Source organism: Crassostrea angulata, chromosome 2 (genome assembly GCF_025612915.1).
Source record: "Crassostrea angulata isolate pt1a10 chromosome 2, ASM2561291v2, whole genome shotgun sequence".
Taxonomy (NCBI): Eukaryota; Metazoa; Mollusca; class Bivalvia; order Ostreida; family Ostreidae; genus Magallana; species Magallana angulata.
The window spans coordinates 62,655,221-62,670,962 of NC_069112.1; the positions used below are offsets into that span (position 1 = coordinate 62,655,221).

Below are 15,742 nucleotides of genomic sequence, written 5' to 3' on the forward strand. Positions count from 1 at the left end.
TTTCAATTTTCTTTAAGATATTCTCTAAGGTAGTATCAGTGAAACTTGTTATTGGATTATGAAGAACAGAGGTCCTAGAACTTGCTTTGGAATTTGAAATCTCTAATTCAATAGCTCAATAGCTAATTCAATTTCTTTTCTTAAAGAATCAAAGTCCTTGGTAGTTTCATATTTATACCTACTTGCATTTTTAAGTTCCGAATCTCTGAGACCTGACCATAATATAATCATATGTTTGCTGAATGATATTGAGTGTGTGTTTACAAAATGAACAAAAATATGGTTCTAGATCATAATAAGCATTGTATCATTTTTTTAAATGTGTGAACAGCTGGCAATTCCAATGCTTGTGCGGGATATTATCATGTGTATTTAAAAGTAAATGCATTATTTACCTTAAGTTTTGTCAGGTTTGTGGAGTTAAGACTCACAGTCTCTTTCCAGACAGCAACTTGTACACATGTGGCAGTGATACTTAAGTCTATGGGTTAAACTACCAAGTCTGCAGTTTCCCCCCATAACTTGCATATTATAATGTCTATGGATCACGTTTACAAAATTACGAACATGTTAGTGGCGTCGGAAACAATTTGAAAGTGGGGGGGGGGGGGGGGGGGCTGGACAAATCCTTAGAATTCTTGACGAGCGAAAAAAAAAAAAACCCTTTATCCCATAATCATGAAAATCTTAATTTTTTTTTGGGGGGGGGGGGGGCGCTAATATACACTATGACTCTAACTTCTCAATATTTTAATCTTTTCATGGTATATTTGTGAATAATTATGTTTACTGCGAGAACAAGTGGAGGGGGAGGGGGGCTCAACCCTCAATAATGCTATGTGGCCAATGGTTGTGTCTAACTTTGCAAAAATAAGTGTGGGGGCTAAGCCTCTCTAGCCCCCCCCCCCCCCCCCCCCGTTCCGACGCCTATGCTTGTAATCACCGATTCTCCATAGTAACAGGTAGATGGCATAATATTGAAAACAATTTAAGAAAAAAGTACAATGTGTGACTCTAAAAGTATTGGGGATGAATTTCATTATATTTTAGAATGTTCACATTTTGTAAACGATAGAAAAATGTTTTTGTCAAAGAGATATTATGAAAACCCTGCCCCCCCCCTCCCCACTTTTTTATCGCAGAAACAAACTTTTTTTTAAATTTCCATATAAGAAATTGAATTATCATGGAGTTGGCACCCCCCCCCCCCCTTACTTTTTGGGAGCATGTAAAAAATTCATATGAAAATAAGGAAACTAGAACTTTTTTTGTCTTCAACAAAAAGTAAGGGCTTTTCGACATCCCCTTTCCCTTTTTTGATTGTAAATGTCTATGTAATGTAATAAAAATCTATTTTTTATTTAATAATTCTTCACCGCCTTGGTATAATGAGTTCCCTATTAGAAATATAACTTTGTAAATAATGCAATGTCAAAAAAAAGATAACTTTGTAAATAATACAATGTCAAAAAAAAGATAACTTCAGAACTTTAAAAGTAAATATACTTTTAATTTCTAAAAGATTATTTCCAAAAAATCATAAAAAGTAAGTATTCCTTTCTCAAATAGAAAACGTGGTACATGTATGCCTAGAGTATTAATGTTCCACGTTCATTGAGCAAAGCGAGATAACTCTTTCTAAATCACTTTTTCAACTTTTAAAACGTTGCAATATTCACGCCCTTAAAACTCCTATAAGAAGTCAAAAAATGGCCCCACGGACCATAATTTTTAAATTGTACTCTTTACTCAAAACTTAAAACCGCAAAGATTTTAAAAATCGGATGAAAAATAAAAATGATAAAGCTAAAGGGTTGTTTTTAGCTTTGAGCCCTCTAGATCACTTATCTTTCAAAATGTTTATCCCAAAACATTTTCTGGTCTGCAAATTAGGTCCCTCAATAAAAATATAAAATATGAAAAAATTACTTGAAAACTGGTTGAGAAAAAGTGGCACGCGTTAATTCAGTTAAACATTAAAACACCCATAGACGATTTTTTTATCAACTTATAAAACCGGAAGTTCTTAATGGTTCAAACAAAACCTTAAAGATATGATAATTATGACAGTTTTTTAAAACATTTTTCGGTCCTCATTAAAGAAATTGGTGGTTATTTCAATTTTTAGTTTTTTCATCCCCCCTTTTTTCATAGTTTGAAGTCTAATATCTCAAAAACAGCAAGAGATAGAACAAAGTTGTCCCTTACGATTTTGTATATCAGACTATGAAGTATCTAAATCCAAAATGTCTTAAATTATAATCAAAAAATAAAATTGATACAAAGGTCCTTTTAATATTTTGTTTTTTGCATGTGTCAACTGTTGCCCCCCCCCCCCCCCTTCCTCCTCCTCCGGAAAAAAAATCTTGTTAGATGCATGTATCCCTCATTAAACTGTAAATAAAATGACAGTTTTCTTAGTAAAAAAAACAAAAAAACTTGCATTTCTTAATCCTTAAAATTATAAAAAAAACTTACATTTACACTTTTCTTAATTGTTGAATGATCTATCAAAATCAAAATATAATTTGGGATCTAAAAAAAGTTGATAAACTGGTAAAAAAAAATGTTCCTTAATATGTTTTAAAAACATCACGTAACGCTTAATAGACAAATGATCTATTGACGGAGATATGATCAGAAGTCTTTTTTTTTTACCTGAAGATCAATGACAAAATAATATTCAGCTTTAATCATTTAAAAATAAATGATTAAATCAAATGCCTATTTTCCACCCCCTCCCCTCAAAAAAATTACCTGGTTCTAAAGATTCGGAGTCTTTGTACATTCTTACATGTGTACAGTAGCAAATTTTAAATCATTTCTTGATTGGTATGTTTCTCTAAATGCACAGTACGATCTTGAAAACTGCTTTATAAATTGGGTTAAAGACAACTTCTGAGGGTCATGTACACATTAGAAAGAAGATTTATGATATATGGCCTATGGTTTAGGAGTGGAGATCTCAACAGTTTTCAAGATACTTGGTATTTTCCTGTTTCATTGGACACTCCCAAAGGGTCATAGCCTACATTATATTTGATGCATCATCATAAATTAAGAAAAAAAGACCCCTTCCTTCCTATTATAGCTCGTATTAACATGACTCTACATAACATACATATAATACACAAAGTCACAGTGTCAATATGGGGTCAACTCAATAGTGCAAGTCTGAAAAATGAAAAAAAAAACTTTAGCAACTGTTTAAATGCGACAGTATAGGTAACGATGATAACCTTATTCAAATATCAAAAGATGATGATACGGAAATCACATATTTAGAAAGTGAAAGTAAAACTTATGTATACCGGTGTCCCATGATATTGTGCTACTACATGTTTTATGCTTACCTATATTGTTAAACATCATAATGATAATCCAATTAGAACACAATATGAATCCATTAAGCTGATCATCACAAAAGACACGTTTATGCATGGTAATTAATGATTTTCTGCGTTGGAAAACACATACTGGTATGTACACCACGTGAAACCCATCTAACCGAAGAGCTGGGTAAAACTAGTACCCGCTAATGCGGCCTGCAGACATGTGTTCTTACTTCAGACAAAGATCAGTTATTTGTAACATGCATGTATTTTTATGACTTAAATCTTCAAAACCTGTTCCACTATTTTATTAGGTAAATAGCTATGTAGAGAACACAATTCAGTCTTAAGGTGGTACAGGACACCTGCATATTGTGATGCACTCCCTATTGAAATAAACTATGAATGTAATACCCCCCCCCCCCAAATAAAAATAAAAATAATGTTACCCAACAGTGAAGAACAATGGGTTAGAGCGTTAACTAAATGTCCGTAAGTAGAGAGTTCAAATCCTGCTGGAGCTTTTTTATATTTTATTTAAGTTTTAAAAAAAAATTTGGCCAAATACATGTATTGTAAAATTTTAAAATAATAAAACATCATCATGAAAGAATTTTGATTATAACGCATTTTTATCCACATAAATATTGACAAGTGTCTTATATCACCTTAAATCAGTTATTACATCCTCTGTCCTAGCAGTTCTGCATTGCTGGCTGTCAAATTAGTGATCCAGAGGAATCTTAATTCTTCATCTATAGCTATTTATTGGGGTATATTGTGTGCAAGATTACAATATTAACCAAGTTACAATACAAATTCTAGTTATTAGTCCCCTACCGGTTTTCACCGGAGGGGACTATAGCTTTCCTCTGCGTCCGTCAGTCTGTCTCTCCCACTTTAGTTTTCCACACTTTTTTTCTTTATGCGTTTGGGGAATAATATGAAATATGCTGAACAGCTTCAAAATGTCAAACTACAGATCAAGTTTACACTTTTGTAGCGTCTGGTTGACATAATTTCGAAAAATTAATTTTTTATATTCCAATTTTTTAATATTCGGGTTCGATATTTTGCATTACACAATTTCAACAAACCGGTAGGGGACGTGTATTGCTTATGCTATACACTCAGAACGCTTGTTCTTTGGTAAGATAATAGTATTTTTTATGGATTTAATGTATCCTTTTTATGTAACATTTTAATTTTTTTAAGTTATACATATTCATACAAAGTCTTTAGTGTACCTTGTTTTTTTTTTTTGGATACGATTTATTTTATCTTAATATAGTCTTTAAAATTAATCTATTTAACATAGTAAACAAACATTTTAGGTAAATATTTTTTAGTTAAATTGTCGGTGAGTACATGTATTTTGACCTTTTATGTCTCGAACTACCGAGCATGGGGAATCATTTGGATCAGGAAAGAAGATAAACATTTTAGAAGATGAAGATATGAGACATTTTTGATCAGTAGATGTTTTTGTATGCATCCAAGAGGAACTTGTTGGTTTTAAGCGCATTTATTAATTGTAAAAAAATGCTTTATTTACTTTGACATTTTATGAAGAACTACTTGATATTCCGCGCAAGCACGGGAATTAACACTTCTTAACATTAACTTGATACCATGCTAAAAATGTTTAACAAGATTTTTAAAAAATTGTTTGTATGTACTGTTTCCAAAACTTTTCTTAATTCCTTTTCTTAAATTGTTCTATAAAATTGAAAAAAAGCAAGTGCAAAAACAAAGCGGCTGAATTTTATTAGGAGCGGACAGTAACGAAACTCTAAATTGAAATTGATTTTATATACATGCACATGTACGTGATGACTAATTTTCTTTCGCTTTAACTGACTTGAAGAAATGACATTATTTTTGAAATTGAAAGGAGATCAATTCTGAAATTGTTTGATATTGTTATAGCCAAAAAATCGAAACATGCAGCTAAAAAGGAAAACAACATATCTGCAGATATTTTATTGACCCCAAACAAGACAGCAACAAATTAAAACTTAACACATACCGTTTAATTATTATTCAAGTTATTTATGAAATATTGAATCAAATATCCCAATAATAGTTTATAAAAAGCTTTACATTTTATATCAACTGCATGCAGTCTTATAATTAAACAAAACAATCATTAAACAAAGAGTTTTGTCACAAAACTAAACATTAACCTCATCTAAACATCTATATACTAGAAATTGATTGGTAGGAAAGAGAGTCATTCAGATAAAAGATATCAGCAATAATAATTAGACAGAGTATCCAAACACTTCAACTTCACAAAGAGTGAGATACTCAGTGATTATGGAGATCTTTACGAATCTCCCCTGTGATAATGTCGGACAGTCGATGACGGCCAGCTGTGACAGAGTACCGGGACCAGCAAAGAAACCACAGGGAGTATTGACATCTGATTCTGTCAGCCCTACAGTGACGGTGACATTCCGCAGACGGTCTGACTCATCTATTTAAAAAAAATCCACATATATTATTGTAAAATTTTAAACTAATAATACAGAAAACTGCATAAACTCCATTATATTCTTTTTTTCTCCTTGCTAAAAATAGAATAGTAAGAGATAAAGAGGTTTTTCCCGTTTTATTTTCACGGATGTAATCAAAGCTGTACTACACTACTTATCTTCGGTTTATAATGACGTAACTTGTAGACTATACCGTTAGTTCGTTGTACATTGTTACTATGGTTACTGTGTACCCTTACCTTTTCCATTTTTGTCCATTCCTCTATTGAATATTCTGACAGATTTCACGAAATAAACATTCTGTAGATCCACCAACCACCACGGGTTTGTGTCTCCACCCGCTGTGGATGAACACTTGTCTACGACAAAGTCTGTACCGTTGTTGCCATCAACTGCCAAATTGGCATAGTAGGTCACTCCTGCCCCTGTAAACCTTGATGACTGTTTTGCAGGTTTATTCAATGCAAGGTTGGAAACGGCTGTCGACAATATTATAAAAATGCAGATATTGATAGTTAAGTTTGGTAAAAAAAAAACCCAACACAATACTTAAAACTGATTAGCAACAAAATACAATTAAAATATTGTTTTTTAAACAAGATATAACATGTTCTTTAACAACTGTTATTTAACAATGTAGTTTTTTCTCCATATGTAGGTGATCGGAAAGTAATACTGTAAAACAACTTTTTTTTCGCGTGCGAGAAATTTTTGCAAGGTTCGTAAGAGCCTCATTTTCGCGAATACTTTTCGCCGCGGACCAGTATTTACCATAAAGTTGTGATGAAAAAAAAACATGAGTGGATAAGGCTTGGTCGTAAAAATTAGTCGCCGCAAACTAGCTAATCTCAGATAATTCGCGTTATAAAGTCATCGAGAAGTATAGTTGGTTTACAGTATGTCATTTTTGCTTCAGTACATTGTTTTACAGAATAACTTAATACAATGTTGCAACTCTTTAAAATTGAATGATCATCTACGCCCAGACATTTTACAAAAGGAATCATTTGGACCCCCCCCCCCTAAAAAAACCAAACAAACGAACAAAAACAAATGTCTTTTTGTATTTAATGGTATTAGATATACAATTTTAATCATGATTATAACATAATGTTTAAATTATATGTAGATTAATTACATGTACATTAAAGATAAATAGAGTAAAATCATTAGATAATGTTATACATTTAAAACAATGTGAAGTCAAAAATATTTGTAGGGGTCAAAACTATTATGAAATATTCAAAGTAATAAGATTTATGTTTATGAACTAGGTACGTGTGTGTTAACAAAAAAGTATCCGTTTTATCAATCTGCTTTCTTTGGTATCTAATGTTGAAATCAAGAAGCTACAGAAAGGTATATTTATTTTTTATTAAAAGAGAGGGGGAAATACATATAAAAATTTACCTTCATTACAGCGTGCCCCTGTCCATCCATCTGTACACGAACACGTGAAACACCCGTCCTTCTGTGTGAAAGTGCCGCCGTTCTGACATGGATTGTCCAGACATTGATTCATGTCTTTAAAAAATAAAAAAATGATAATCAACAGTTTTGGATTAGAGATGAGGGCAACATATCACCCCAAAAAGGTTCGTTTTTTTGATAGTACAATGCCGTAGTATTTGTTTCCACAGACAAAATAAGTTTGTTTTTTTTTAATTGAAAATAGGGGCTTCTAGATAATTGATCGAACAGACCCATGTATTTTTTTTTTTTATATTTTCCACAGTTTTTAGCGACTTTGTAACATCGGTAAAAAATAATAAAAGATTTCTACTACATATTGATTACTGTTTTGATTGGTTTTGTCCTGTCTTATTATCATTTATTTCGACATTCTTGTAATTGATTGTTATATGAAAGCGTTAAGTGATGTTGAAATGTTAATACTCGAACTTATAACAAGTCCTAATGACGCGCTTGTGTAAGATTTTTTGACATCCTGTTCTCGTACTTCCGATCATCACAAGAAAGATACTTTGAAACAAACGAAACATGTTTTATCAGAAAAAAAAACGACGAATTTTAAGAATTAAACTTATCTTACACAAATAAACTAAAACATCAGTGGTGTTTTTTTTTTACCGATTTTTGGGAGTTGATTATAATCAACTCTCCTATGCAGTTACTCGGACAAACCAAAAGTGAAACAGTGTTTGGACCTCAGCACAACTCATTGCTGCGGACAAGACTTAGTTCTTTAAAATAATTGATGAATTCGATGTAATGTATGCTAAAGCATTGTTTTTCAAGGAAACTTATTTATAAATACCTTGAAAATAGTCATATTTTAAATGGTACGAACAATTTAAATATTTTTTGTAGTCTTATGTATTCCTACGCCAAAGTTCAATATAGTCTCGTTAAACTCGACGCTCGGCTGTTTCCGTAAATCCTTGTCGGAGATTTACGGTGTTAGCCGAGCGTTTGGTTGAACGAGACTAGAGTTCAATATTGCTTGGATCCGTACAATTTTCGAGAAATATGCCCATCACTGATACATAGTTTGATTGAATTAATTTTATCTTTAGATATTATTTAATATTATTCATATGGGGTTTTCTCGACATTCTTGTCGAAAAAGTCCAAAAATTCATATTATAAAAATGTGCGTAATTCAAATTAGAAAATACTTGTACATGTACTTGTCATGCAAAATAACATATCATTGATTTTAAAATAAATAAACATCCACAAAATCAACTCCCGTCAGTTCTTCAGTACTTTGATTATATGTGTTGTCCTAAGCTAGGAGAGTGAAAAAAGTCAAAATATTTTGAAAAGTTCTGAAAATTACCAAGAATAGAATTCCTGGCTCCCCCACCGGTCAAGCATTATACTAGTATCGACCAATGCTGATTTTAGAACTTGACCAAGGTAATAGTGTTATAAACATTTGGTATAAATTGAATGAAAATCCGTCAAAATGTGTAGGCATGAGAGCGCTTACAAGGTTAATTTTTGGATAAAACGGAGTCATTATTGTGGTCAAAGTCCCATAACTCCAACAAAAAGTATCGACCAATGTGATTTTCGAACTTGACCAAGGTAATAGTGGTATAAACATTTGGTATAAATTAATGAAAATCCGTCAAAATTTGTAGGCATGAGATCGCTTACAAACAAAGTGTGACGGACGGAAACACGGACCCACGGACGGACGCCCAGCATTTCTATGTCCCCGCTCCGCGTTGCGGCGGGGGACAAAAAAGTACGAACATACTTTCGTCAGAACAATGACCGCTGACTCATATATATATATATATATATATATATATATATATATATATATATATATTAATAAAAAGCAGAAAAGCACCAGAATAAAAATCCGAATAAGATTGTAAAAAAAAAATTAAGTGCTTTTGATAAAAAGATCAAAGTCATCGTTTTTTGAACCATGTTGACGATATTAACGTTAACCTTATCTATATATAATGAAATAGTAATCATTTGTAAAGAAGCTTAACGAAAAAATAAAAACAGTAGCAGTTTACTTTTGCACTACGCTTGAACGAACATTTCTATATCATAATAGTATGCTCACACAAGTAACATGTTCAGCTTTCTTTTGTGATTGTCATCTACTCTACATTTTAGTATTTAATCTACAGGTGATTATACTTAAACTATATACGATTTTGTGAACGCGTTACATGTGATGAATCATAGCATTGAGAGTATTAAACGCTAGGCCAATTTGATATGTGCCACTTTAAGTATAAAAATGACAAACTATCCCTACTGTAAACTAATTAAGCGATTGTACGTTTTAATGAAACAAACATTTGACTGAGTTTTTATCCACATTTCTGCAATGAAACGACTTATTGAATGACAACTTTCATCTAATTAGTGGTTCAGTACTTTAAAAAAAAAAACATTTTGAGAAAAGGAATGTGTCCATTTAAAATGAAAGCATATTTTGTTTCTCTATGCATTAAAATTAGATTCCTTATGAAAATATCGGTTATTTGGTAATGAAAATATGTATACCCGATCATTAATACTACAAACATGGTTAAAATCCCAAACATTGTAATTTTTCACTTAACAAACGTGTGATTGTTAGTTGTATACAAAACCTTTACCCTCCTACATTTAATACAATACAATAAATGGTGTTTTTTTTCACGTGAATTTTTTATGTAAAGATAATTTGATAAATTTTGAATTGTATTCCTATACCCGATATAGCTTGAGTTCAACAGTTGGTTTTTTTTTATAAACATGTTTGCATATTGCTATTGTTATAAATAATGTTATAGGGATAAAAGATAAAACAAATTAGTATTCCAAGAAAGTAAGGGATTTAACTTGCTTTACCTTAAAATGTTGATTTTTTTAGCTTGTGATGCATAAAAATCAAAGATTTCTAACTTTTATAGATTATTTTTCAAAATTAACCAGCTGCTATGAGAACAACAATTAGTAATTTTTTTTTCTCAGATAAACGTGCGAAGAAGTTTGAATTACAAAAAGATAAGATACTTTTTGAGACAGAAATGGTAATCTCATCTTCAAAACTCAAGGGTTTCTGATCTGTTCCGCTCTACATAAACCCTTGGTCGAAAAAACGACATATATGCGGGTTAACGATTATGCCATCTAGTGAGAGTACTCATTTTTGAGACCTCTTGTTCTGACCTATCAGGGGATGCGTTATAATCAGAAACAACATAGCAATATGGACGTTCCCATAAACAAAATCAAATTTGTAAAAAAAATGGATTTACTTGGACTACAAACCGATAACAGTAAGTCAAATACTTACTAGCCCGTCTCAAATTTATTTGTCATTTGTTCACCACTGATCAATGCACAATTAACATAATTATTAAAACGACATTTCTTATTGGATCATGCACACTTGTGTGACACCAACCAGCGTGTGAGATATCTAACCCCGTCAAACACTATCTTTCGGTCAAGGATTTATGTAGAACGGAGCGAAATCATTATTTTGTAAGTTCTATGGTCGATACAAGGACCTTGTCTGCAGTACAATCTTCCGCTAGGTTGAATTGTCTACGGATTTCTTTTCGTTTTCCCAATTACGTCAAGGAGCACACGTAATGTGCGTCTATATGTAATTACATTGAAGACAATTACTGGTCTGTTTCTGTTTAAGGTATTCAATATAATTTTCATTGAGTTTTTCCGATAATTGCCGATAATTGGCAAAATTAAAAATCAATTTTAAATCAATAAAAAGTAGCATGTACAGATTGAAATTAAAAGAGATTTGTTTCAAATAGTATTTAAAGTATCTTCCAATTCGTATATTTTCTCTGAATCATTATACTAAATTTTATTTGCCCCCCCCCCCCCCCAAAGTTTTGAGGGAAATGCCTTAAAGGGGCATGGTCACGATTTTGGTCAAACATTAATTTTCCGATTTTAATGATTACAATGCTTTAGGAAGACATTTTTAATAGGCAACCAAAATTTGAGTGTCATTTGTTGAGTTATAAGCGATGTTTCGTTTGATATTAGAATTAAGATTAAAAAGCTATAAATTTTTTACCAATTTGGTAGTTAAACAAACCAAATCAATTTCCGACAAATTACTCAATCCAAACCTTATCAGGTTAAAATACGATGCGTCCTCTCATATCTGATCTGATAGCAGTAAGGAAAATAGAGTAACTTGTATTGTAACATTAGGGGGCAGTTTTGCTTAAGGGGGTTTACCTTTTACTTTTTTCCCCAAAAAGCTTACAGTTGTTTGTGATATACTGAATAAAGCTATGAAGGAACTGATGAGCAAAGTTGACTGCTGAATGAATACAAATTAGATACGTTCCTTTTGGAACATAGTAAACGTCTCACATTTCTATTATGCATAAACACTCAAAATAGATTTTTTTTTTACTGACAATTGATGATGAATAGTTTTGACAAGAAAATGAAATGTACGATTGAAAATCTCGAAATGGTTCCGATAACATTACTTTTCGATAATTATGATATTTCAATTACTGGCGACCGTTTCACTAACGTATCGTAGATCGTAAACGTAGACGTAAACGTGAACGTTGCACGTAAGTGCGTTTCACTAAGAGTTGCGAGTTGCGAGTTACGATGGAAGATGCTCTGTAGTCTACGAGCAGTCAGGGGCACTCTTAAATTGATTTACGTGCATGTAAACAAATAAAAATGGCCGCCGTGTTTTTATTAGCAGACGACGAGCAGAGAAAACTAATAAGAAGAGAACGTGTTTTTCGAGACAGAACAAACCCCTTAGACTTTTTGAATGACACGGAGGTGATCGAGCGGTATCGTCTACCAAGGGAATTTCTTTTCCGCCTCATAGATATTGTCAGAGAGGACGTTAAGCCGGACACCAACAGGAACCATGCACTCTCAGCTTTCACACAGGTGAATACATTTACCGAAGACCGAGTCCGACTAGAACTATGTTTATTTAGAGTTATCTGCCGTTATATATTTCATTTCATGAATGGTACATGTACACACGAAGGGAAAATACAACATGCAGTCACAGAAATATGTTAGTGTCAACTACTATAATACAAAGACCTTACTATGTAACTTTTATACTATAAAATCTATATACTTTTAACTTTTTTTCCACCTTTTTTATTAAATTACACATTGACAATGTTCGCTCTATGATTAGGTGTGCAGTAAAGAGAGAGAGAGAGAGAGAGAGAGAGAGAGAGAGAGAGAGAGTTTATGTAGGCCTAGATACGATTTCGCAAACGATATAGCATCTTTTTAAATATAAGAACATTTTAATATTATGTAAAATTGTGTAAATATATATCAAGTAAAATGCAAATTACACCGGTAACACTAATAAGTAACTTGCTTTTTAAAAAAAAATGTGCATAAAACGACAGCAATAACTTGGCATCTTCTGGTGTTTAAAGATGCATATAGTAAATTGATGAGAATACAATAGAAAGTTACATACGTATTCATATAAGTATATTTGAACCATTATAAACCATAACCCCATGAAAAATTATTGTATACTATATGTTATAAAGTATCGTAGTGCACAATAAAAATGAATTCATTCGTTTTGGTTGAACGCCGTCTGTGCTGTCCTGGAGACAGTAGTATAACTGTGTAAGGTAAAAAGCTGAAAGAATACAAAAACAATTACAGCAATGTGACAATAGAGTAGAAATAAATGACTTATGACAGGAACAGTGTTCCATACTTTTTTAGAACAAATACGGGAGGTTTGTAAATAATACAAATTTCCTAACAAATTTCTTGCTAAATTACTTATAGATAATAGTTAAATCACTTACAAAATATAGAAGACAGAATTATGAGTAAATCTTTCCTAAATTGCAATAATTAAAAGTTGACTGTCAACCACGTGTAGTACATGTGTATAAAACATCGAACAGTTATTTTGCAGAAATTAGAAATCATGCATAAAAAAGGTTGCATCAGAAGCCTACATTCATATCTAATCATTTACACAATGCATAAGACAAATAAACATTTAACTTACACTGTGGTAGGCCACAATTGCCTCGAACTACAAACAACGATCAGCAAACATGGCTGACGAGACTTTCCTAACAAGGGCAATAACTCCAACAAATGAAAAGAAAGATAACTCTTAAAAAAACAAAGGCAACACACTCCCCGCCTGATGTTACAAACATCACTATGCAATAATTCAAATCAACTGAGTTTCAAATATACAAACAGCACCAAGTTAATGCAAAACAGTTCATTCATTTTGGATCAAAACGACCAGTTCGGTTACAGGTCGGACAAACGTTGTGGAGTGTCCGTCGCGATACACTACACAAATTTCTGCTTTGCGTACTCGTCCATCAGTGCTCGGGAACACTCTGACGACTCTTCCAAGGGGCCACGAGTTACGGGTCACCGAATTGTCTTTTAGCAAGATCACATCTCCAATGACCAAGTTCCGCTTTTCTTGTTTCCATTTCCTGTAATTTTGCAATGTCTGAAGGTACTGGGTTCTCCATCTCTTCCAAAAGGTGTCAGCCAAATGTTGCACTCTCCTCCACTGGGAACGTAAGAGGTCCTTACCATCGGTGGGTATATAATCAACTGTATTGTCTGGTTTATGAGTCAGGATTAACGAAGGACTCAAAGGAAGAGGATCCTCAGGATCGGTCGACACCGGTACCAACGGACGACTGTTCACGATGGCCGATGCTTCTGCAAGAAACGTGGTAAGTATTTCATGCGTCAAACTTCCTGGTGGTATTTCCAACAGCATGGAATCAAGGACGCGCCTGGTCACTCCAATGAGGCGTTCCCATACACCTCCAAAATGAGAGGAGTGAGGTGGATTGAATAGCCATACAACTCCACTTTTGTACAGATACTCTTTCACGGGTCCATCCTCAACATTTACTGCGTTGATGCGAAGATCATCCGTGGCGCCAACGAAATTTGTCCCCCTGTCAGAGCGTATCTGCTTGACTTTACCTCTGATGGCAACAAAGCGTTTGAAGGCATTAATAAATGATGACGAGGACATCTCCTCAACGACCTCAATATGTATTCCTCTGCTAACCATGCATGTAAAGAGAATGGCCCATCTTTTGGCATTAGCAGCCCCACCTCTTGTCTTCCTGGTTACTACTTCCCAGGGGCCAAACGTATCTAGGCCGACGTACGTAAATGGTGGACCTGGCTCGAGACGATCAGGGGGTAAATTTGCCATCTTCTGATATGCAAACTTTCCACGCAGTTTTCTACATTTCACGCAATTGTAGATAATGGACGATATCAAGCGTTTGCTGCCTGTAATCCAGTAGCCAGCATTCCTAATGGTTCCAGCGGTAATGTGTCTCCCCTGGTGTTGTGCTAAATCATGGAAATGTCTGGTAAGGAGTGTGGCTATGTGATGCTTTCCTGGGATCACAATAGGATTTATCTCAGCTTGTGGCAATATGTTACTCCTATTCAAACGTCCTCCCACTCTGAGAATGTCATCTGAGTCAAGGAAAACTCCTAAACACAACAAGGAGCTCGTGCAAGGTAAGGCTTTGCCTTGCTTTAGATAGTCAATTTCCTCTCTATAAGCCTCTTGTTGAACGGTCTTGATGATCAGTTTTTCTGATTCTTGATATGCTTCAACGGTTCTTGATTTTGTGCAATAATGCCAACCCTTGCACTCGTTGTGGCCACAAAATGATCTGATGATGTGTTGAAGGAATGCAAATGTCCGTATGAGTATCGTCCAGTTTGAAAACTTGGAGAATCTAGCAATTGCACAGATGAGATGGTTTTTTTATGCAGATAATGGGTCTGATTTCCTTATCACTCTCAGGATTCACAATGTCAAAGTCTTGCTCTTTGCCTTTGCCTTGTTTAAACAGGTAAGTGGGACCTTTCAGCCAAGAGCTGTCCTTTAATTGATGAGTCGGCAGCGGCCTAGTGGCTGCATCGGCCGGGTTGTCTTCAGTTGGTACAAAGGCCCATTGCTCTGGCTTTGTAAATTTCCGAATGTACGATATGCGGTTGGCTACATAGGTATAAAACCTACGAGTAGTGTTAAATATGTATCCCAACACTACTTTGCTATCTGAGTAAAATTTGAAGTCTTGGATTGGTAGAGACAAGTGGTCTGCAATAGAGCATGCAATTTCTACTGCTAGCACAGCAGCACACAACTCCAGTCTCGGAATTGAATGTCCATGAGTAGGAGCAAGTTTTGCCTTTCCTAACACAAATCCGAGATGGCTTTCATTATCTGAGGAGGTTATCTTCATATAACCAACTGCCGCAATGGCGAGTTCTGAAGCGTCGCAAAATACATGGATGGATTTGTCCTTACACAGTTGCAGGGACTCAGGTGAGTAGTTCCGTGAGATGTGTAGGTTCTCTAAGTGAGATAAAGAGTCTCTCCACTGTGTCCAAGTATTTAGCTGGTCT

General features: G+C 33.9%; 1 protein-coding gene across 1 annotated transcript in view; it reads right to left on the reverse strand.

The window, feature by feature from the left end:
• Positions 1–5,524: 5,524 nt before the first annotated feature.
• LOC128172666 (neurogenic locus notch homolog protein 2-like) overlaps positions 5,525–15,742 on the reverse strand; it is an 86,511-nt gene continuing 76,293 nt past the window's right edge. The window contains exons 4-6 of the mRNA XM_052838438.1: positions 7,241–7,354; positions 6,070–6,309; positions 5,525–5,811 (exon numbers count right to left, since the gene is read on the reverse strand). Of these exons, the coding sequence (XP_052694398.1) occupies positions 5,597–5,811; positions 6,070–6,309; positions 7,241–7,354 (569 nt within the window). The 3' untranslated portion in view covers positions 5,525–5,596. The remainder of the gene's footprint in view (positions 5,812–6,069; positions 6,310–7,240; positions 7,355–15,742) is intronic.